The 22,154-nt window shown below is 34.6% G+C and overlaps 5 protein-coding genes across 7 annotated transcripts; 1 reads left to right on the top strand and 4 right to left on the bottom strand.

Annotated features, from left to right (window-relative positions):
- Window positions 1–149: 149 nt before the first annotated feature.
- On the bottom strand, window positions 150–2,012 carry LOC113494340 (cytochrome c oxidase subunit 6C-like). 2 transcript variants are annotated; one of them, XM_026872643.1, is made up of 2 exons: window positions 1,597–2,012; window positions 150–400 (listed from the first exon to the last, which is right to left on the bottom strand). In XM_026872643.1, exons 1-2 carry the CDS (start codon window positions 1,845–1,847, stop codon window positions 298–300), a joined length of 354 nt encoding a protein of 117 aa, XP_026728444.1. In that variant the 5' UTR covers window positions 1,848–2,012; the 3' UTR covers window positions 150–297. The 2 variants fall into 2 exon arrangements, 1 of the variants encoding a protein (XP_026728444.1); XR_003400646.1 differs by lacking the exon at window positions 1,597–2,012 and adding an exon at window positions 484–575 and having other exon boundaries at window positions 312–400.
- Window positions 658–4,729, top strand: LOC113494339 (coiled-coil domain-containing protein 102A-like). Of its 2 annotated transcripts, none has more exons than XM_026872642.1 (2): window positions 658–774; window positions 2,023–4,729. In XM_026872642.1, the coding sequence occupies exon 2, from the start codon at window positions 2,044–2,046 to the stop codon at window positions 3,172–3,174; it is 1,131 nt and encodes a 376-aa protein (XP_026728443.1). In that variant the 5' UTR covers window positions 658–774; window positions 2,023–2,043; the 3' UTR covers window positions 3,175–4,729. The 2 variants fall into 2 exon arrangements, with proteins under 2 accessions (XP_026728443.1, XP_026728442.1); XM_026872641.1 differs by having other exon boundaries at window positions 658–778.
- Window positions 4,730–5,097: 368 nt separating this feature from the next.
- LOC113493896 lies at window positions 5,098–10,709 on the bottom strand. The gene is made up of 7 exons (XM_026871928.1): window positions 10,561–10,709; window positions 9,781–9,863; window positions 8,943–9,011; window positions 8,584–8,715; window positions 7,640–7,789; window positions 7,205–7,310; window positions 5,098–6,962 (listed from the first exon to the last, which is right to left on the bottom strand). The coding sequence occupies exons 1-7, from the start codon at window positions 10,707–10,709 to the stop codon at window positions 6,425–6,427; spliced, it is 1,227 nt and encodes a 408-aa protein (XP_026727729.1). The 3' UTR covers window positions 5,098–6,424.
- Window positions 10,710–12,372: 1,663 nt separating this feature from the next.
- LOC113494338 (cytochrome c oxidase subunit 5B, mitochondrial-like) lies at window positions 12,373–15,964 on the bottom strand. Its single transcript, XM_026872640.1, has 4 exons — window positions 15,794–15,964; window positions 14,573–14,746; window positions 13,077–13,120; window positions 12,373–12,674 (listed from the first exon to the last, which is right to left on the bottom strand). The coding sequence occupies exons 1-4, from the start codon at window positions 15,879–15,881 to the stop codon at window positions 12,570–12,572; spliced, it is 411 nt and encodes a 136-aa protein (XP_026728441.1). The 5' UTR covers window positions 15,882–15,964; the 3' UTR covers window positions 12,373–12,569.
- Window positions 15,965–18,203: 2,239 nt separating this feature from the next.
- On the bottom strand, window positions 18,204–20,196 carry LOC113494337. Its single transcript, XM_026872639.1, has one exon. It carries the CDS (start codon window positions 20,169–20,171, stop codon window positions 18,384–18,386), a length of 1,788 nt encoding a protein of 595 aa, XP_026728440.1. The 5' UTR covers window positions 20,172–20,196; the 3' UTR covers window positions 18,204–18,383.
- Window positions 20,197–22,154: the final 1,958 nt, after the last annotated feature.

Below are 22,154 nucleotides of genomic sequence, written 5' to 3'. Positions count from 1 at the left end.
TATAATTGATACAATATACTAGTAAAATTAAATGACGTATGTTTTACATTTTATTATTCTGTAAATACCTTCAAATAACAAGGTACCTTTTGTATTAACAGGTAGTGGTAGTTCAAGAATTTCACGTCATGTAAGAAATAGAAACCACATTTAATTATTAGTCCTTTATTAACATTATCTGAATAATAACAACATTACTGTCGAAACGGGTAAACGATCAAAATGTTCAGGTATGTTGTTACTAAATTTTAAAAGGACATAATCGCCTGTTGAACAATGGAGAATCTATTAAACGTATCATTTCTTTTTAGTTCCAGTGTCAGTGATAGCTTCAGCTGGTACCGACTGAAAAAGGCCTTTTCTAGCCATGTCGTCGGCCCAATCGTCAAATTCACCTTTTCTGAAAGAAACAGAAAATTACGTAAATTTTAAACATTATTACTGCAATCTCAAAAATGTTGAAAAGTAGTAATGAATACGCACACCATGAAAAATTTATGATTCATTTCGATTGATCACTTATATTTTTTGATTTCGTTTATAATCGACTATATTAATTTGCAACTTGCACAAGTACTATTAACGAGTGTTAACTACATGACGTTTAAACTATTTTTTGTAGTAGCAACTCGAAACCGCTGTTCTTAAAAAGTTGATGATTGATGAATGAACAAGAACAAGTGCGATGCCTCTTATTTTACGATTTTAAATTTTGGAAAACTTAACTTACTCAAGAATTGTGACTAATATGTGTTAAACGGTGCATATGTCAGCGTAGGTATGTTTATTTTTAAAAATGCCTCATAATAGTATATAATACTTGTTAAAATAGAATACACTGTCAGTGTTTTGTTGACTTAGTCACAAACAGAAGGGTAATAATTTCATTGTAATTTTATGAGTAAATATAAAAGAAAATACTAGGAAGTAACGCAGTTTTTATTAATTGACATGTTTTGTATCTATCTTTCTGACTACTTTAGACTTAATGTTATTATTACGTGCGTATTGTTCTTTAAATGCTAGAAATCAGTACTTTCACTGCATAGGACTTTGTCAAGGAAAGTATGTATACAATGTACGTGGTTTCAATATATTTTTAACTGTTTAAAAATTGATTTGATAATTACTAATCTTGTGTTAGTTAGTTGCAGTGGTGTACTCATATATTTTTTTAAGAATAAATGGTCAGGATTACAGATGTGAGGTTTAATTATTAGAATTATTATGAAATGGTCCACATATGACTGCTCTGGTGGTAAAATCCCATGAATTAGTCTATGTTCCTATGGGTTGCTAAGTGCATGGTATAAATTTATATAAAGTAACAGCTGGTTTTGCAAGCATTAAGAAAAAAATAACTAATCACCTGTCATATCTCCATGTTAAGGAATTCTCAATATTTATTGATATATAATTAAAATAATTGCAAGTCATCACTAGTTTTGTCAAAATCAGCCCACAAGTCCATTACAATATTTACAATACATTTTAATTTTTTACCATGCTATAAGTTTTTCTTATGCATATGCCATCCCCGTATTCACCAAGCTGGTTAATTGTTTTACTATTATGTGTGAGGAATTCTTAACTTACTCATAGAAGTCCCTGTAGGCCTCTCTCCGTTTCAAACCAACAAGTGTGTAGACCAGTGTCCCAGCTATAGCACTCAGCACTAAGGCCTGGAATATCTTGCGCTTAGTCTGAGCCCAGTGCAGGCCGCGCATGGTGGGCTTGGGCCGGCACGGCGGCAGCGGGGGCTGCGGCGGCGGCCCGCACACCTGCGGGCACGGCGGGTACGGCGGCGGCGGGCATGGCGGGCACGGCGGTAGCTCGCACGGGTTCATTCTGATACTAGCAATCGTGTTACGTGTAGTGTAGAGGGCAGAGTAGATGGGATACTGTGATGCTAATTTCTATCTCAGTCTTAAAATTATTTTTGTGCTATTAGTGACGTAACTTCTACCATGATTAAACCTTGACAATGAATAAAGTATTAAATCGTGCTTGTATTATTTATAGGTACAACACCATAAATGAATAATGGCGCAAAGCTCCCATGGAGGTAGTCACCGACGAAGCAGAGAGCATGATGCCCCCATGCGGTACACAAACTCGGACTGGGAGGCCAAAGAGGCTCTCTACCAGAGAGAGCTGGATGAGGCTCGCGCCAGGGCCACGCAGATGGAGAAGACCATGCGCTGGTGGTCCGACTGCACGGCCAACTGGCGGGAGAAGTGGAGCAAGGTGCGCAACGAGCGAAACAAAGCGAGGGAGGAATCGAAACAACTCAAAACCCGAGTCGACACACTCTTGAAAGAAGTATCCACCGTCAAAGCAGAAAAGAACGATCTAGAACAGCAGCTCATAGAATTAAAAAGAGACAACGAAAAGCTTCTTAGTATAGGCGAGAGCAGAATATTGGCCGGCGACCTCGTCACCGAGGATGGCGTGGAACTGCGGCGGAAGAACGTCGGCTACCTCTCGCCCAACGAGCCCTCCATGCGCCAGCGAGCCTCGCTCGACTCTCACAAATTCTCCAATGTAGACAATGTCCTAGCTAACAAGTTGAGTGAGCTCAGACTGCGGTTAGACGAGACCTGCAAGAGTCTACAAACAGAGAAAGATGAGAAGACCTTCCTTCTGTCCAAAATAGAAACACTAACAGCAGAATTACATAACATGAAGGTTGAGCTCACGCACAGCGATAGAACCTTAGAATCGACAGACTCGAGCCACAGCGAGGTCGAGAGACTTCAAAACGAGTTGCAAGACGAAATAGCAGCCAAACAAGTTCTAGAAGAGAAGTTAGCAGAACTGAAAATGGAGATAGAGAGGTTGAAATCTGAGAACACGATACAGTGGAGTAAGAGGGAGTTGCTTGAGACGGAGAATATAGCAATACTCAGGGAGAACAAAAAGTTATATGGTCAAGTGTGTGAGCTGAGGGAACAAATACATAAACTGAACAGAATATCGGATGGTAGTGCTTACTTTAGCGATCACAATAGACTAGACTCCAACATACTCTACGTCAGGAAGTCGAGCGCCAGTCCTCGCTCCCACGAGTCCAGCAACGGCTCCTCGGAAGTTAACCTGCACTACGACGCGAAAACTAACACTTCCGGTGAAGACGACGAACTAGCAATAGTAGAGAGAAACGATAATCTGTAAGAAATACCTTTTCCTTGAGATCTGTGAGAAAGTTCTGTCAAAATTGAATTAAGATTGGGCGACGGTCCGTGGTATACGTAATTTATTCTTCTTTGAAATAGTTCAAAGTAGTAAAGAGGTTGTATTGAGTATTCTAATATCTATGGTTAGGAGAGTTTAGCTTTTGTGATCTCATTCACTGCACTCGGATTTCACAAAAACAATATTCGGTCGAGTTTTCTGGAGTATTTTTTGGGTTAAAACAAAATACAGGGAATCGAACGCTATGATTTTGTTATAGTTTAAACCCGGCCTTATTTAAGACTTTGTTTGTATTTTACAGACTTAACCTTCAATACTCATTGATCTTATTACGATACAATAACAATTCCACAATAATAAGACGACTTATATTTTTATAACATTTGCGATCGTACAAACGCCTATTGATAACGCATTTAAAATCATTCCATTGCATTTGATATACAATGAAGATAAAATGAATTTATTAAGTGAATACGTTACAAATTAATATACAGTACGCTTATTGAGAAATGTGCTAAACACGACGCAAGATAGAGGTTACAATTAACGACGATGATTGTTTTGCACCTTGTTGGCCGGACATGATGAAAAAAAAGGCAGACCTTTTCCTTTTATGATTAGTTAACCTAAAATACTAATTTATTTTATTTACGTCGAAGTTATTATTTATTGACAGCTTTTCAATAAATCTTATCGATTCTGACTACATACAGAACCGGGAAACTGAATATCCGGCTTGCTATCGTATTTTTCCTTCAATACGTCATGGGCAATGGGACGCCGCGCTACGCAGAATATCGTGCCGTCTCGCTTCCACAACTGAGACTGACTATAGGATCTTAAAATATCAGTACGGCGACTTAAGTTACATTTTTAGTAACCTTTATCTTGTGTCCATCTCGTGTACCTACGTGACTAGTATCAAATAGGTGTTATATTGCATTAGCGATTGTTGATCATTGTGATAGTCTAGTTTTACATAATAGGACAACTTTACAAGTAATTATTAATATAAATTTCTTTACTGATTTAGTAATACTTTATATTTTAAAGTGAGCTCTAACCAGATATCAAAGTATTTATTAACCAGGCTTGTTTATTTGTTCTGGTTATAAAGCGGCCCTTATGCATTGCGTAATATTAATATCAATTATATTGTGCAATAAAAAATATACATTATATGGACTTAATTCAATATTAACCATATACATTCAATAATGTTGATCAATTTATAAGATATTTTGATAGTAATTATCGTGAGAATGATTCATTATTAAATGATGTAACGGTTTACTCACGCGTATTTATCGGGGTAGCCCGACTAGTTTCGGAACCAACCGGAGTCATGATCATTCTGCGGCTATATTGACGAACATACAAAAAAACTGTTATTTTCAGTACTAAGTTATGTATATTAAATAACTTTGAGTTTCTTTCGACATCTTAATGAACACATTTAATATAACAAATTTTAAACATAAGGCCTAATTTGCAACGTATTTTTGTATATTTCTTAAGTTATTTATTTGCTTTACTTGCCCTTTAAACAGCTTTATACATAATATACAAATTAAGTGATTTTTACAATATTATTTTTTTGTATGAATTTGTCATTTTTACAATCAAATCATAGAATAATTCGTTCGTACGCAAGGTGACGCATACGAGTACTGAAACCTTGTCTTCCGTACGAAAGGATCTTAAAATAAATGCCGTAGTAGCATAAATCGCTTCCGGCAGTTATCTAAACTTTTTTTTTTTTTTCAAGACTATATTAAATATTATTTTGCATTGGCCTACACTATATAGTTCAAACGAAGTGTCCTACATGATATTAAATTGTATAGTATCTATATAGTATAGAATAATTATAAGTATTAATAAATAAAAAATGTCGTGTATTATTTTTGAATTGTTTATTTTTACGCCTCTTACACGTCAAGTGAGTATAAAAGTTATTCCTTAAATCTAAATCATTGTTTCTGCTACATAGGTAATCCCAAAATAGGTAGATAAAGTCACTTTATTCTCTTAATAATTTGCTTTTAAAATTTCCGTAGACCGCGTAGCTTTGGTGCCACGGAGATTTTTTTTATGTGCGCTTTATTATTACGCCACACAACAGTTACAGATGTTGCCGCTAAAAATTAAATACAGAGCTAGTCTAACGGGGTGGATAGGCATAAATTAATTAAATGATGAATCTATGTTTTCCTTAAGAGAATTCTCACAATTCATATATCCGATTTCAGGTAAACAGTAGATACTGTTTTATTTTATCCTCCCCAAAAAAAGTAAATAGAAAATTTATTATTACGATTGGCACCTGGCCGTCACAAAAACGCCTTTGCTTAAACTCACACAAAATATAGGGAACTTGTATACAAAATTATCCTTACTATATTTCCTCACATTCTAAATTCCTATAAAATTTGGCTTAACAATCAAACGACTTAACAAAATCACAGAAATGAAGTCAAACGATTCTTTAAGAATACCATTAAACCATGGCTTGAAATCACATTTTACAATCACGAAATATTATTAACACGAAGTAAATTTTATGCTGAGGCACTACACTCTCATAAGTGCCAGTGTGACCAGCAAATAAATTTCAATACATTGATAAAAGTAAATAACAAACATGGTGCTCATTAGACGAACATTTTGAACAAAAGCCCTGAGTATATTGGCGCTAAACATTCCTAATCACAAGCACGGACCCAACGGGTTTAAATATTACGCCATTAGACAGTTCCACTCCAAAACATTTCGCTGTATTACCCAAGTTGGTAGTAAGTTATGGTTAGAAAGAACTGGGGAACCAGTTGTGTTGTGGGGAAAATATGGGCCCTAGGGACACTGGAGTCAGCTGTATCGCTACTCATAAACTGCTAGCTACAAGCTGGTGACCCATCATGGCATATCACATTCCTATACATTGAAATTATGAAAGTTACAAAACAATTATACAAAATTTCAAGTTAAGATTAAAATCTGTCTCCATATTACAGGCAGAGTCACACTGCCACCTAGTGGTAAAATTCGGAACTATTACACTGCATTATAACAATGGCGCTCTGCCGCCATCTTTCATTCAGGAATTGGAAGTGAAACTTCACTAAAATTGGCATTCTGAGCTCTGTACAATCTGAGTCTAGTTTTTGCACACTGCCTTTACTTTAGGCATTGTCGAATAGAATTAATAATAACTGTTTTTGCATCTTCACTCAGGCGGAAAGTTAGCTACAGGCAGCATACCCATGCGTTTAAACCTAGACTTCAGAATAGTCTTTTTCAAATCCCTTTTCTCTGCTCTTTTTAACTTATCTTCTAGCACAGGTATTGTTTGGGAAGTGGACGCTCCATGGTTGACACCCATATTATCAATGATTTCAATTTCATACGTATTCCCATCAGTTTCATTTCGTATCACACCGGGTAGTGAATCCAATTCTATATTCTGTACTTCTACTTCTTGTATCTTCTCTGTGGAACTTTGTGGCTTGGTAAAGCTGTCTAAGTTTAGGTCTGGGAGTTGGCTGGTGCTTGCCTCACAGTAAGCTTCATTATCGATGCTAAAGTCTCTTTCTTCTTCCATGGAGTCATCGCTACCGTCAAGGTATTGGGCTCTCTTTCGTTTCTTGGCGTTTCTGGTACGGGCGGTGGGTGCGGCTAAGTCTATGTAATTTACACCCCGTCTGGTTTTGGGTTTAGATTGAGGTGTATTGGTGGTGGAGCTTTTGTTTGATCTTGTTCTGGGGCTGTGAATAAGATTAATTATGATAGTGGCTTTCACTAGTTAGAAATAAAAGTAAGGAATTTATTGGTTAAGTAAAAAACAAGTTAGAAAAATAGGAATATACCTCAGTACAACATGTAGAGAGACTTGAGAGAGAATTTAATCTTATGAATTTCTTCTTGCAGACCATTTAGAGTAAAACTTAACAAACTCGATTTTAACGAATAAGTTAGTTGTTATATCTGTTATTGTACATATACATACCTATCAGCGACCCCCACGAGGTGTTTCATAGGGTTAACCTTTGCCTTCATAGCTCTGTCCTTGATGGACCGTATAGAGTCAACATCTTTAACGAGACCACTTGAGCCTGAAAATAAAATACAGTTTTCAACTTGTTAAATGACGAAGTAACTGAAAGTAAGTATAGTTATTAGCTTGGGCAGGTGGTGTTTCTGCCTAGGGGGGCGGGGGGTGTTGGTGTTGAAGTCATTAAGACTTGATCCCGGACACGTATCAAAAAGGAACCAGCAAGTCAGAAGGGCTGTCGGTGCTATTATGTAGGAGTATCCGATCCGAAAATCCGGCATCGCTGCTAAAAAATCTACTTTTCCTTGAATATCATTTTTTGACAAATAAATTTGATATCAAAGTACAAAAGTAGTAATAATCCTTAACAGTGTTTCCTTTATAACTTACATCCAGGTCTCGCTTCTCCCTCGTCATCGTCATCATCATCATCATCATCAGAATCCAGGGTGCCAGTGATGAGCTTTTTGAATGACGTTTCCAGTTTCGTTGGGAAATGCACGTCGTAGTAATTTAGATTGGGATCTTTTACATCTGGCCCTAGAATTAAGAGAGTTAAAAACTGTGAAAGTATTGTCTAATTATCAGACTTGATAGGAAGTTTTCGACTGTATATGTATGTTCGTTATTTCTTCACGTCAAAAAATAAAGATACGAGCTATATTGGATTAGGCATAGGTATATCGCCACTTTTTTTTTTTTTGGTAAGGCGGGGGAATCCTCATGGACACCCACTCTCTCGGGGGAGGAAATGGGTAGTATCAGACTCTTACTGACTAAACCTGAACCGCCGTGCTACGTCATCCGCGTTTTTGTGTCGGTGTATGGCAATGCGTTGCAATCCTTCATACACCGACCGCGGGCTTCCACCGGCCAGTAATGTGGGTCGGTAGGTCACTTTCTCGTGTTGTGCGTCGGCCTCCTCGCCTCATATTAGGACCGCATCCATAGCACCGAATGTGGCCCCCGCCATGGGTCCTATACTCAGGTATTTTGCCCCTGCTTCACAAGAGTTTTTCCTCGGCTAAGTGCGAGTCAGACACAGCACGAACGATTCTGTACCAATTATTCTTTTATTATTTTTATTTATTCTCATCATAAAATGTACTTTTTTTGCTGTATTTTATCCAGCCGCAATAGAAATACTTCTGATGACAGACTAACAGACAGAAGCCCTAAAATAGAGTTAAATGTCACAAACGTGGCGCGATTCCAAAAAGTCCAAACAATGATTGGCCCAATTTATCTCACAGCTGGACAAAACCTCTCATCTCTTATTTATTTCAACAACATTTCAACATGAGTCTCCTTCAAACACATATTATTATATTTACCTGAAATCTCCTCTTTCACTTTAGAGTATTGCACGGAGAGGTTCTTGAGTTCCCTGATGAGGTCCATCTCCTTGCCCTGCCGGTAGAACACACCCTTCGGTCTGACACCCAGGTTGTTTATATTTGAGTTACCTAAAACAAATATAAAGTTTTCAGAGTATAGGTCACCGGTGACCGAAGGACAATATGCTTTTGACTGTGCGATGATAAGAATTTTCTAGATATAATAAGGCCGTTATTTTGACAATCTATTTAATAATTGGCTGATACAAGGCAGGTTTACCAGAAAAAGAAATCTCCAAAAAACTACAAGAGAGAAAAATATTGAAGGCAAATGCAACCGTTGACACGAAACCCACCTTCCAAATACTTCGATAGGGGTACTCCATGCCCCTCTCCCGTAACGCCGCATGGTACTGCACAGGGCCCTTAATAAGCACTGACCCCAAGATATACAGTACATCCATTCTCCGGTCTCTTCTAGCAACGAACTCTATTCGTTCTATAGCTGGTAGATCATCTTGAACCACTCGGAGGTTTGCGAAGCCAGTGAACGGCTGGACATTGAGGAGGGCGTAGACTAGGAATAGGCCGGCTACGTTTTCCTGTGAAAACGAATTATATTTTGATTGTAACTATCGTGGGAATGATTCATTTTTAAATGATCGGGAATCGAAATGCGCGTGAGTAAACCGTTGCATCATTTGAAAATGAATTTTACTTATTAGTGTCTCTACAAAGGTCGTAGGATGGACTACCGGCGCATATCAGTCACTTCCCGAATTTACGCGTGTTGACTAACAATCGTAAAAAACAGGCACACCTAGGCTCGGTACACCTCAGCTCTTTTTTTTCCTTACGTAATTGCTTTGACAGCAATGTCGCGTTGTTTTAATATTGACTACTCGAAACTGCTTTGGTTCTATTCTTAATTTTAATTCGGTTTCGGTCCTCAATCTTCAGTACCAAACCAAACCAAGTAGATTAGATTGATGAAGTGTAGTTATAACTCATGCCCCTGTAATAACTGGCGAGTTGGGTTGCAGAATACAAACTCGATCTTATTTCTTTTGAAACTCTAACAAGATTTAACAGACTAGCTCCACTATCAAAAAAGTTGGCCACATACTTTAAAGATAAAAAAAATCTTAATAAAACTTTATGTCCCTAAAAGATAGACAGTTACCTCAAAATTACTTGTATCTGCCACCATGTAGCGTTTAGCAATGTGTATGACCTCCTCCGACAGTTCAGCTATCTCCGCACCAGAGGTCCTATTGCTGAAAGAAGAGATTATTTAAACAGTCCATTGTGATAAAAATTTTAGTACACCTTTAATGTAAATGCTGTGTGTATCTATAATAGGCATGCATAGGAGAAATCATGTTATTCCTGATTTGATTTATACTAAATCTATGTTATGCTGTTGGAAGGTAAACAAAATAAAAAAAAATGTTTAAAGGTAAAAATCTATCTATACTAATATATAAGCTGAAGAGTTTGTTTGTTTGTTTCTTTGAACGCGCTAATCTCAGGAACTACTGGTCCAAATTGAAAAATTCTTTTTGTGTTGAATAGACCATTCATCGAGGAAGGCTTTAGGCTATAAACCATCAAGCTGCGACTAATAGGAGCGAAGGTACAAAAGAAAATGTGAAAAAATAGGGCAGGTATAAATCATAACTTATATATTCTACCCACGGGGACGAAGTCGCGGGCAACAGCTAGTTAAATATAAAAGTTTGAGAAAAATGAAAGAGGCTATACTCAGCAGTCCAGAATTGAAACATTGATACATTGGCAGTAAAACTATTTAATGATTAAATTCAATCATTATGAATTCAAAAAGGACTTGTCAAAATTGTTTAAGGCTTTACATCTCTTAGTATAAGCAGATCTGCTAGAAGAGATATATTTAAAAATAAATAATATAACCAACTAAATTGTATGCCACACACAAATAAATTTCCAACTCACTGGTATATACCGGCCATTTGCATGTCTTTCCATACATGAGCGAAGGCCGCATATGTCAGCTTCTCACCAGTTGTAAGGCGGTGTATGAGTTCATCACAGTCATCAGCAAAACCATCCGCAATATATGCATCCCTTACACTTACAGACATTTCTGAAAAATTACATAATAAGTAGTTACTTTTTTCAATTTGGATTCAAAATAGTTTTACATCAAAAATCTATCACTACATTACAAGTTATTACTGGCCTTTTAAAAAGTAATGTTTTTTTCCTGATTTCAAAAAGAAGAGACATACTTACCCTTTTTATTCACACCACAAGAGGTCTGTTATTCTAATAGAAGATATTTTTTTTTAATAAACAGTGTATTCTTTTTTTTCTACAAAAACTGTAAAGGAATTAAACAAACTAGGTTAGGTAGAATTAATTGCATGTTGTATTTGATCTTTTAGTAATCATTGATTTTATTCTGCTATGGAAAGTTTCAGCAGTACTTAAAATAGTTTATTATTTTTGAATGAAAACGCGCACTCGTGTATACATCCTATAAATTAGCATTCTATTGAAAATGTCTTAAGGAAAAGAAAACTAGTAACTTTATACCTTCAGCCGGCACACTTGCAATAGTTTGTTATGAAACTAATATTTAAATATTACGAATTTTACTTTAATTTCCTGGTATAACTATATTGAAACCGCTATTTATTTGTCCAACTGACTGACAATTGACAAATGAAGTTAATGAAGTGAAAATATTTACTCTGTGGAACCGTTTTAAAATCGTAAACTCAATAACGTATGATTGATTCGATTCGATTCCCACCCAGGACAATTTTTTGTGTGATGAGCACGATCATTTTTTCTATGTCTGGGTGTAATTATCTATATTATGTATGTATTTAGAAATATACAAGTATGTTTATCAGTTGTCTAGTACTCAAAATACAAGCTCTGCTTAGTTTGAGACTAGATGGCGTTGTGTGAAAGTTGTGGAATATTCATTTATTTATTGAAATACGATATTTTTTTATACACCAAGAAACAAAGGCTTCATAAGGAAAAAGATACACTTTATATAACATTTTCGAAAACAATTTAGAAAATCTATGTTGTGTTTTTGAATCTACTTAATTTTAGGCGATTAAACGATCGCATAAAACAACATTAGTCTGATCAATTTTTTATTAAAAAGAATAGTCTGATGTAGATTCAATACAAGGAACTTATAAATATTCAATATGGATTCTAGCATCGTGATGCTAAACTGAAAAAAAAAAACGAGAAGGTGGCCAGATCCTCCCTTGTTAATATTATATCCACGCATTCAGTTAATACGATTTACAGCTTTTAATTATGTTAGCTAAATTTGTATTTCAGATTGCACATAAAAAATATGCTGCTGATGTAAAGGGTTCCATAACTTCCAAACATCGTCCGGACCTAATTAATCATAATAATTCTAATCGCAGTACAGTGCAGTCTTGAACACCTAAACCAATGTTTGCTAATACATGCTGCAAATGTGTATTAAACTATCCTACAAACTTTTAACATAGCTAGGCACGGGTGCGAGTGTTGCTATAACAAAATTATTTTACAATGATTGATGAATATATCTCCACATAACTTATATTTCTGAAATATAATCCGAATTTTAGCTAGCAATGCAAAACTGTTACCATTTAGGTTTCTATAATTTCGTCTAAAACACATTTCCAATGCTCACAAATACTATTTTTGTAGTCTGTTCTAATCTTTCGTTTAATGAATTTTGAGATAACGTAGACATTATCAACAAATAAAATACCCGTGTCGTTATTTAAATAGTTTATTGAACTACACTGACTCAAGTGAACCCAACAAATACACAGCTAACGCAACACAATAAAACACCTTGATTTTATGCTTACAATTATTTAATGATTTGTCGATTGGTAATTATGTTCAAACTATCGCATCTTTAAGTATTTTACATGGCGGCACGAGGAACCATAGACGTTTGATGCGTATTATTGCGTGTTACACACTACTGTAGAAACTAAATTATTGCGTTTAGACGGCTGCTTCTCGATCAGTTTGTACCAGTGTCCGCACTCGCAGCGGCGGGGGTGGTCCTGCGAACGACAACAAAACAGATATTTATATAAATATATTAAGAAAGTGGATTGCTACATTTACTTGTATGCTAGCAATGTACTCGCAACTAATGTTTCTATATAATCTGATAATTAATCTTTATTGCAAATTTTACTTATTTTATACTAAGTAAATCCTTAAATGATGTTATTTTTTAATAATAACTTCATTATAGCAGTGTTGCCAATGAATACCAAATGTTGTCTTCCATTTTTTAGACTAAAATAAAGGAATTATGAAGACAAATCATAAATTTCAAAAAGCTTAAGTCGATATACTAATAAAATAGAATGATGCAAATTAATAAGTACTTAATAACTTAACAAACAAAGTAAGTGTTAAATATAATAATAAAGATGACTAATAACATAATACAGTACCTTGTGTAACCAGAGCCAGGTAACGGCTGTGGCGTGCTCTTCGCCTGAAACAATGGGCCGTCAATTACAAATATTGCCATACAAGTATTTTAAAACATCCTTTTTCAGACACAAAACAGTAAGATCGTCGTATTTGAAAAAGAAATTGACATATCCTTGCAGAATTATACATAGAGAACAGAAAAGAGATTGTTAATTAACTAAACAATTTGTTATTATAAAATTGATACAAAACTTGATGAGGAAGGCTAAATGTAATTTATATGTCATATAATTTAAATAAAGGAAGGCTATATCTTATTGACACAATATAACAAATCATTACTCTTCTAATGCAATTGGGTATAAACTGAACAACAAGGACCTGGAAGTATATCATTATCCCGAGTGTATCTATGAAAAGGAATGACACGGATTTTTCTGCTATCTTCAAATAGTATTGACTTCTATTGATATGTTTTCTAAACTATATTAGACCACTTAGATCTCAATGCTAGATGTTTACTTTAGATCTTCAAAGATTCTGAGTGATTTTAGATCTTTTTATTTGGAAAGTGATGAATAGGATTGCTTGACAACAAAAATAATGTTGTTCAAGCAATGTCACATGATATTAAACTATATCTCAATATGGCTGAGTGCCATTTTTGTCATGAGTTCATAACACTTACTATTATGTAACATAAGTAATAGTTTTATTTACAGTTGCACATATAATTAGTTATCTGTTGACATGACCATAGAGCACAAAACAAAGAATCTATTTTTTTATGAATCTTTTCTTGTTTTTTTTTTTATAATAACCTTTTTCAAATTTATATTTTAACTATCTGACAATACTGGCATATTGATGTCTGAGAATATATAACACTATTATACAGATTATTTTACAATATTTGCTAAGTACAATGTTTTAGTATGACAATAAACTGCCAGTAAATTACCTAGCAAAACAGGAAAATTTGTTTAACATGATTATAGTATTATATATACATATAATAAAATTGTTTATGTATTTATACAATTTATTACACTTTATGTAACTAGCACTAGGTGTGGTTGCTCAGTTAATAATTTGAAATGATCTCGTTCAACACAATTCAAGTGGACAATACTGAAAACATATATCGGTTTACCTCAATTAAAAGACACAAAATCACATTTACATGAATCAGACAGATGATAATTACAGTTGTGGTTGAGTTTACTACTACAAAAGTTATTTCATGTATTCATATTTTCTTACATAATATTCACTGAGTGATATCTCAATCATAAAATATATTTTAAATGTTATATTAAGTTACAGAAATGGATGATCCACAGAGTATTCACTGTAGCAGCCTATACTACACCATTTGCTAGAAGTCTATGGGAGTTAACTAATTCCCACTTTTTTTTCTCTAGATTTTTATTCAGTTATCATTGTCCCAGGGTAAGTAAAAGGTCTCCCTTCCCTCCTTTCATTTGTATCCAGGTCCTTTGCTAATACTTACATATGCATCCGACAATGCGGGCATCGAAGCAGGAGGGCACTAGGGTGGGGTTGTCACGGGTGCCTGCGGACTTCTTCAGTACCTTCATGTTGAAGGGGTCGTCGTTACCGGCCTGCATGGCCATCAGCTCCTTCCTCTCCATACCAGTGGCATGTTCCAGAGGGTCGGGCATCACTGAATGAGTAATAATTTTTTTGTGAAAATTTTATAAAGCCAAAAGAGATACTTTTCCAAAAACAGTTGGTTGCTGGAGGCCCCACAGTTAGGGTTTTAAAGGAAAGAGCTACACTTTGATCTTAGCCAAAAGGCCGAAAAGCGATGAGGAAAGAGCTAAATATTGAATTTCCTGAGAAAATAAATTTATATGCAACAAAAAAATACCATTAGATGATAGATTTCATGTTTCATGATTTTGTTAAAGTGTTAGAATATCATGTAGTGTGTAAATTGTGTGATGTCTGAAAAACAGTCATTGTCTTTTATGACACTAGAAATAATGTTATACGAAATTTCCCTAGGTATCTTTAAGTAAAATACCAAATCTTTTTTTAATCTAAGAGGGAATAATTCATGTTGAAATGTTTATATTTAACTAGGAAGGTAGTATTCAAAGCTAATACGCTGTAATTGCTGCCTAGGAACAGCTTGTGCCAAATAAAGCAAAAAGTTTAGGCAGTGGTATTGATTTTCTCTCAGCTGTCAAAATGTGAATGACCTTGCTAGAAGAATTTTAGGAAAGTAAATAAATTTGATGTAATGAGCCCGAATTTTCTCCATTATTGGTTAATATGTAGCTATCGTATAAGTTTGGTATGTATATCAATGATTAGAATGATAAGGAAGATAACCTAAAAAACAATTTATACTTTAACATGGCGAAATAAAAAGATATTAAAGTTTAAATTAAGAATTTCTGAATCTGGACAAGCCAGTTGAGTATTCGGTCGGATACTTTTTGATTTACGATAAATGAACAATAACAAAAATAATCAATAGAACGTGCATGACATGAAATGGTTTCGGGAATCATACTAAACTTCCATCAATGATTTAAAATAATACAAACTAACTAATCAATCAATAGTTAATACGTTTTCATGTCCTGCAAGTTATACGTAAATAAATCCATCCCCAGGATCAATTTTACGAGATTTTTGACATTACGTAACGTAAAGTGACAGGATCATGAAAACTTTAACACTATATATTACGTTTTCTTACTTTTGTCAGCATATCCCCGTCGGGCAGTGGATAACAGAACACTTTTAAATGCATTTCCTCTAACAATTTGCCTGCATAAGGATGCCATTGTGCTTAATTTCTCACTAGACCGCTTTTCACGAATGCAAGTGAAACAATTTTTTTCTCACGAATTGGAAAAGGATTCGGAACCGTTTCTTTCCGTCACTGGCGTGAGGTAAGGGAATAACCGGTAACGATTGTCAACTTCAAATCGATTTTTTATGTTCTTAAAATGCGAATCGACTAAAGTTTGTGGTTAAAAATATATCAAATATTTATTTGTGATAATTTGAATAGAAGTAGACTCCAATTAGATGTAAAATTAAGATTAAAGGGTTCAATTGAATTTGTCAATGATAACTAGCACTACATTAAAGCGTAGTGCTTTCTTTTTTTCTAAATATGTTGATTTAATTCAAATATTTACAAGTAACTCAGTTCTAAGCTCGTTTCTAAAACGCTTACACTAGCCTCTTAGTTTAGAACTAAACGTTCAAATTTCATTTATCTTTGTCTAAAAAATCTCGAAGATTTAAGCGGCAACATTTTTATTGATTTTATACAGTATACGGCTATTTTCTCAGTTGTGTGTTCATTTTCAATATGTCTGAATTACCTATTTTATTAGGATGTTTCATTATTTTAGGAACTTGTGGAGTGTATTGTACTTCTGCAAATCAGACTCCTGTTACGTTTACTTTTAAAGAATATCAATATAAAGATTCACCGAAGAATGTACGTTGAAATTAATCATCAAAACCTTAAAAGGTTTTGGTTTTTTCCAGATTTTGTAATTAAATTTTGTTTTTGGTAGTGGGGAAATACATTATAAGTGTATTTTTACTAACTTAAAATGTTTTTTTTTCAGGAAATGACATTCAGAGAATTCGAAACGGCTTGCGAGCAAAGTGGAGCTTGCAATCAAATGGCCGGCTTATTAAAAACTCGATGTGTTAGGGAATGTGTTTCCCCTTCGTGCTATCGAGAACTGTATCAGGCAGACCCGGTAAAACTTTGTTTGAGATCGTTGAGAGACTCGTTAAGAATATACTATTAAAAAATTAACTCGTAATTAAAATAATATCGACGTATTCTGTATTTCAGCTTGAAGAAGGAGAAATTGATGTCCGTCTAAACTCATTCAAGGGATGCTTCATACAAAGAAGTGGTCGAACAAGAAATTGATTCTCCCCAAGTTTAGTATCGTCTTTGGTCATATGCGCTAATAGAGTAAACAAAATACGCAAGAAAGTGCGTTTTGTTTTACTAGTAAGTATAAAAATAACTTTAAGTAATTAGGGAACAGTCTCAAAGAAAACATACAAATGGTAGTTATGGATTTCTGTTTTCGTCTGTAAAGTAGTGAGTTTTATTTGAAATCTCGGATTTTAATTCCTTAATGTATTTTGTTTCAGTTACTCAAGAACATGTACTACGATGAAGTATCATTTTTACATAGCGTATCACGAAGACTGTCTTAAAGCAATGAACCAGAGTAGATTTTTTACGGATAAAATTAGCACGTCTCTGCAATTCATACAAAAATTATAAGTTCTTGAAATACTTTGAGAATGATGAAGTGACGAATAAGTTAGTCGCATGTTCACTAGCTTCCAAAACAAGTACAATCACGCGCAAATCTGCTTAGACAGCAAGCAAGCACGAAACCTCGCAGATAAAGTGTGTCGTGGGACATATCAAGGATTTGCTGCCGCTTTTTCTCAGTCTTGATTAAAGCGAGATTGGAGTAAACAGCCTCACTCAACAAGTATGTTTTGAAAAACACAATAAACCTTAAATAATTGACCTGTTATTTTTATTTCACCTACTGGTTTTAGTTCATGAATTTTTAGTGACAAAACTGTCGTTTTAGTGAGTCCCTACATACCCGTACACCTACCTACCTACCTTTGGTACCCTTGTACCTACCTACCTCAAACAAATCGTTTTACAAGTTCTGTGCATTCTTCAGCATATCTTCATTGATTTTTAAAAGAAAAAGGTGAAAAACCGTCGTAACCTTCTACGAATTTTAGTTTATTGAATAAAATATCGGAAACAACAATCCTCATTGCTAGTTAATACATCCCTAAAATCGTTTTAAGAGTTACGTTTGTAGAATTGTGCAAACAAAATTTATATTTTTTTAAATAAATAAATTTACTTTGAAACTGAAATCTACATTAAATATGAACTTCATGTGTGATGTGAGTAAATTGTTTGTTAATTCAATATGCAATGGCGTAAAAATCGATTTAAGTCGTAATCGACTATTGTCGACTAACGAACTGTTATGAGGATTCCCGAATTTCGGTTTTTAAAAAAAACAAAGAAATAAAACTTAGATGAATATTGAAGGACACTTTAATTACTTTAGGACTCGGTAAATAGGGCAAGTGTCACGCGCGGATGATGGAATCGAACTGTCGCAAAGAGAGCGTCTTATTATTATGAACTATCAAAAGTACTGATAAGGGATATAGAAAGAGCCGTTGGGCACTATCATATACATTACATATATATAACAGCCCCCAGGGTTTTGACTAAACTTATCCTTAAAAGGTTAAGTTTATGCAAGGGATTTACGGATTTTAGGTGCGGAAATGTCGGAAGAACTAGCAGCAACTTCTGTAAGTTCTTCAGCTTTTTCCGTATTACATTTGAAAGCTTGTCTATTTAAGAGGCGATGACAAATGCCCGATTTTATAAACTTACAAAATAGTACAAGAATATATATTACAATAATAACAGATATAATTATTGTTACATAGGAATAATATTCACCATATAAAACAATATGTGGTTTTTCAATTAATTTGTCAAGGTTATTGACAATGCGGCTGGTTTCCAAATTTCGTCGTGACGTTATAGAATCAAGGTTAATATTAGTAAGATTTAAAACGGGAATTTGAGGCTTAAGTTTCGATAATGTTTCTGAATTACAACAAGAGTCATTTACTAGATTAAAGTTAATTTTAATTGTTTGGACTTTAATTGTTTTGTAATATTTGGGTATTAACCTTGAGTCTTTATAAAAGGCTATACAATACGGAGGTAAGTTTATCATGCCTGTGCCTGATATGATAACTTCAGTATTGGAAGCTTTACAGTCTATGGACAATTTGGAAGGGTTTGTAATAACATATAACCATGTATTGTTAGACAACGTTTGCCAAATATCTAGTTGGCCTTGAATGAATTGGGTCTTACAATTACTAGGCACAGATTTTAATGCTTTTGAGATTATATCCGATTCGCAGATCGGAGTCCTGGCACACGAGTAAGTATCTAGGTTGTCACATATATAGTACTGGTTATTTATTGTCTTACAGCTACTTAGATTATCTAATTTACTATAATATGATCTATCTCTGTTAATAGCTAGATATTTAGTAGAGGGAATGATCATAGTATAAGTATCATGGGTTACAGAAACTGGATAAGGTATGTTATGATATAAATCATAGCTCCTGGAATTTACTAAAGGTATTTTTAAGGCAAATACAACTTTGTTATTATTATAATAACTCGCAATTTCTGAAACATTCATTAAAGTGTGTATATTTTCTAAAGTTAAACTTAAAGGAAATTGATGATTATCAGCTAAAAACCTATAATTATTAACAAGCTCTGTAAATAGCTGTTTTGGACTTATAATAGAAGGATACAAAATATTTAATTTACTAAACATAATAGCGTTTACAGTGTCTTCTAGTTTAAAAGATAAAGTTAGGAGACTACTTTCTAATAAATTTAACATTCCATTGAATTTAGTTTTTAATATTAATTTATCAGCTAACAAGGTCAAGTTCTTTTGGAATAAAGCTATGTCATCAATAGCATCATTTAATCTCTGCTCGTTGACACTAATTTTATTTACTGAGTCTTCTATTGAAGAGAGTGTTGAAGTAGTTACTAATATATTTTGTTTGACTAATTCGGATAATTTAGATTGATCTTTCTCTATTAATTGAATAGCGTTACTATAATTTATTGCGTCGTCTTCGTTCATAGTACCAAATAGATTTTTGAATAGGGTGCCAATACCCCCAAACCAGGCTGAACGTTTAGACCTTGATTCAATTAAGTGAGAAATAGAATCGTAATCTCGAATAATGTCGTTGTATCTTATTGATAACGGCTGGTGCAAATTAAGACACTCGATATCGGTATACAGAGCAGTCTGCTTACATAGGAACTTAGAAGTGCCTATCACACCGTTAAGATTCTTAATATGCGGTTGAATAAATGAAATATCTATTGGAATTAGTACGCTAAGGAAACCGTCTATCATTTTTAATGACCCAATGGGGTCAAAATATATGCCGGAAGCATTCGTGGAACTTGTGATGAACATTGCTTTTGCGGAAGACAGAGAACTGTAAAGGAATAATTAAGAGTTAAACTAAGACTAACTAAACTTAAATATTACGTTAAGTTAAAACAAGCTTAAAGTGATTATGACACGGTGTCACGGCGATGAGCTAATTTTATTTCATCAAAATGATGGGACACGTGTCGTCTATTTATTAATAGCGTTACACTATTTCTACCATTAACCTTAATAATTTTATAAGGGCCTTTCCAGACCGGAGATAGAGCCTTACGCATACGGAGGTGATTTTTAAGGTACACATAGTCACCAGCATGGTAACTTACAGGTCTTGTGCGGGCATCGTAATAGGCTTTGGAAGACTCTTTCGACTTTTTTATAAATTCGACGGCTTTATCACGCGTGCATTTAAGGCGATGTTGAAGCATCTTAATATAGTCCGGATACGAGGCATTCGTGTTAGGTTCATATATGGAATTAGGAAGGATTGGTTTATGACCGAAAATCAACTCGTAGGGAGTGAAATTTGTTGTTGAATGTATAGATGTATTATAGGCGAGCATAGCAGTATATACATATTTTGGCCAATTGTCTTGGTTTTCAGATATGTAAGATTTAAGGTACTCTTTTAAGGTGGAATGGCTTCTTTCCAGAGCGCCTTGTGTCTGTGGATGGTATGGAGATGACCACAGCTGTTTAATCTTTAGAAATTTGCAGGTTTCTTTAAATAGCTCTGCTGTAAAATTTGTGCTTTGATCAGTAAGGATAGTTTTTGGTATGCCAAACAAAGAAATAAAGTGAATCAGGCAGTCGCTGGTTTCTTCGGCGGTAGTACTTCGAATTGGATATGCTATTGAATATTTAGTTAGGTCGTCCTGAAGTGTTAGAATATATTTAATTTTGGCTGTGCCGGATTCAGGAAGAGGACCAACTATATCAAGAGACATTCTTTCAAAGGGGGCAGTGGAGGTGCTAGTTATCTGCATGGGTGCACGGTTAATTTTCCTAAGAGCTTTGTTGGTCTGACAAGAATTACACTTTTTTACATAATCTTCTATTTCCGTCCTCATATTCTTCCAAAAATACTGCTCTCGAATTTTATTAAACATTCTATTTGCACCAAGGTGCCCAGCGACAGGAATATCATGATTCTCACGGAGAATTTTCTGAACTTCAGAAGGACTAGGATAATATATTTTATTGCGATACACCTGAATTTGAATTGATGTATTGTGAAAGAGGTGAGCTAGCATATTATAAATTTTAATATATGTATGTTTATCAAATGGATTTTTGAAGTCAGTAATACTTATTTTATGAATAGCCTCGTTAAGAGACATTAGGTGATTACGTAGATTCTTTAAGGATTCGAAGATATCACTATAGGTACAATTGTCAAAGTGGTGTACTTTAATAAATAGGAAATAGTAGGTTTTATCAGCGACCAATAATGGTTTATAGGAATGTAGGGTTCTCTCTGAATTCATAAACGACTCGGAATCTGGCGAATTTGATAAGATTTCTTGGACGTAGGGAATAGATTCGTCTAGATCAAGCGATGTAGGTATTACTAAGACGTTATTCTGAGTTTTTAGTAGGCTATCGTTGAACTCGGAAATCACTGTGTCATACGTTACAGTCCGAGGAACTTTCAGGAATTTTGAGTAAGTATCAGGTGAATTTAAAGGCAGAGACTGCGTTCCGGGAACTTGGTTAGCGGAAGGCTGTAATTCATTTTCCCTTTCTATGTTTGGATTTTCGTTTAAAACTTCTGGAGAGGGACTCAGGATTTCGTCAGGAATTAGAGGATCTGGTAAATTCATAGGACTTGGAATATTTAAAGGACTGAAGTCACCTACTTCTGCATTGAAAGGGCTAATGTCTAATGGACCTAAATCTATAAGCTCAGTATCAGGATCTGCAGGATATGCAGGGTTGACAGGATAACGAGAAAGAGCATCAGCTGCTGAATTTAGCTTACCTTTTCGGTAGACTATTTCGTATTCA

Source organism: Trichoplusia ni, chromosome 5, assembly GCF_003590095.1.
Source record: "Trichoplusia ni isolate ovarian cell line Hi5 chromosome 5, tn1, whole genome shotgun sequence".
Classification (NCBI taxonomy): domain Eukaryota; kingdom Metazoa; phylum Arthropoda; class Insecta; order Lepidoptera; family Noctuidae; genus Trichoplusia; species Trichoplusia ni.
The sequence above is the reverse complement of the archived record's forward strand: the minus strand, read 5'-3'. Positions and strand labels throughout refer to the sequence as shown.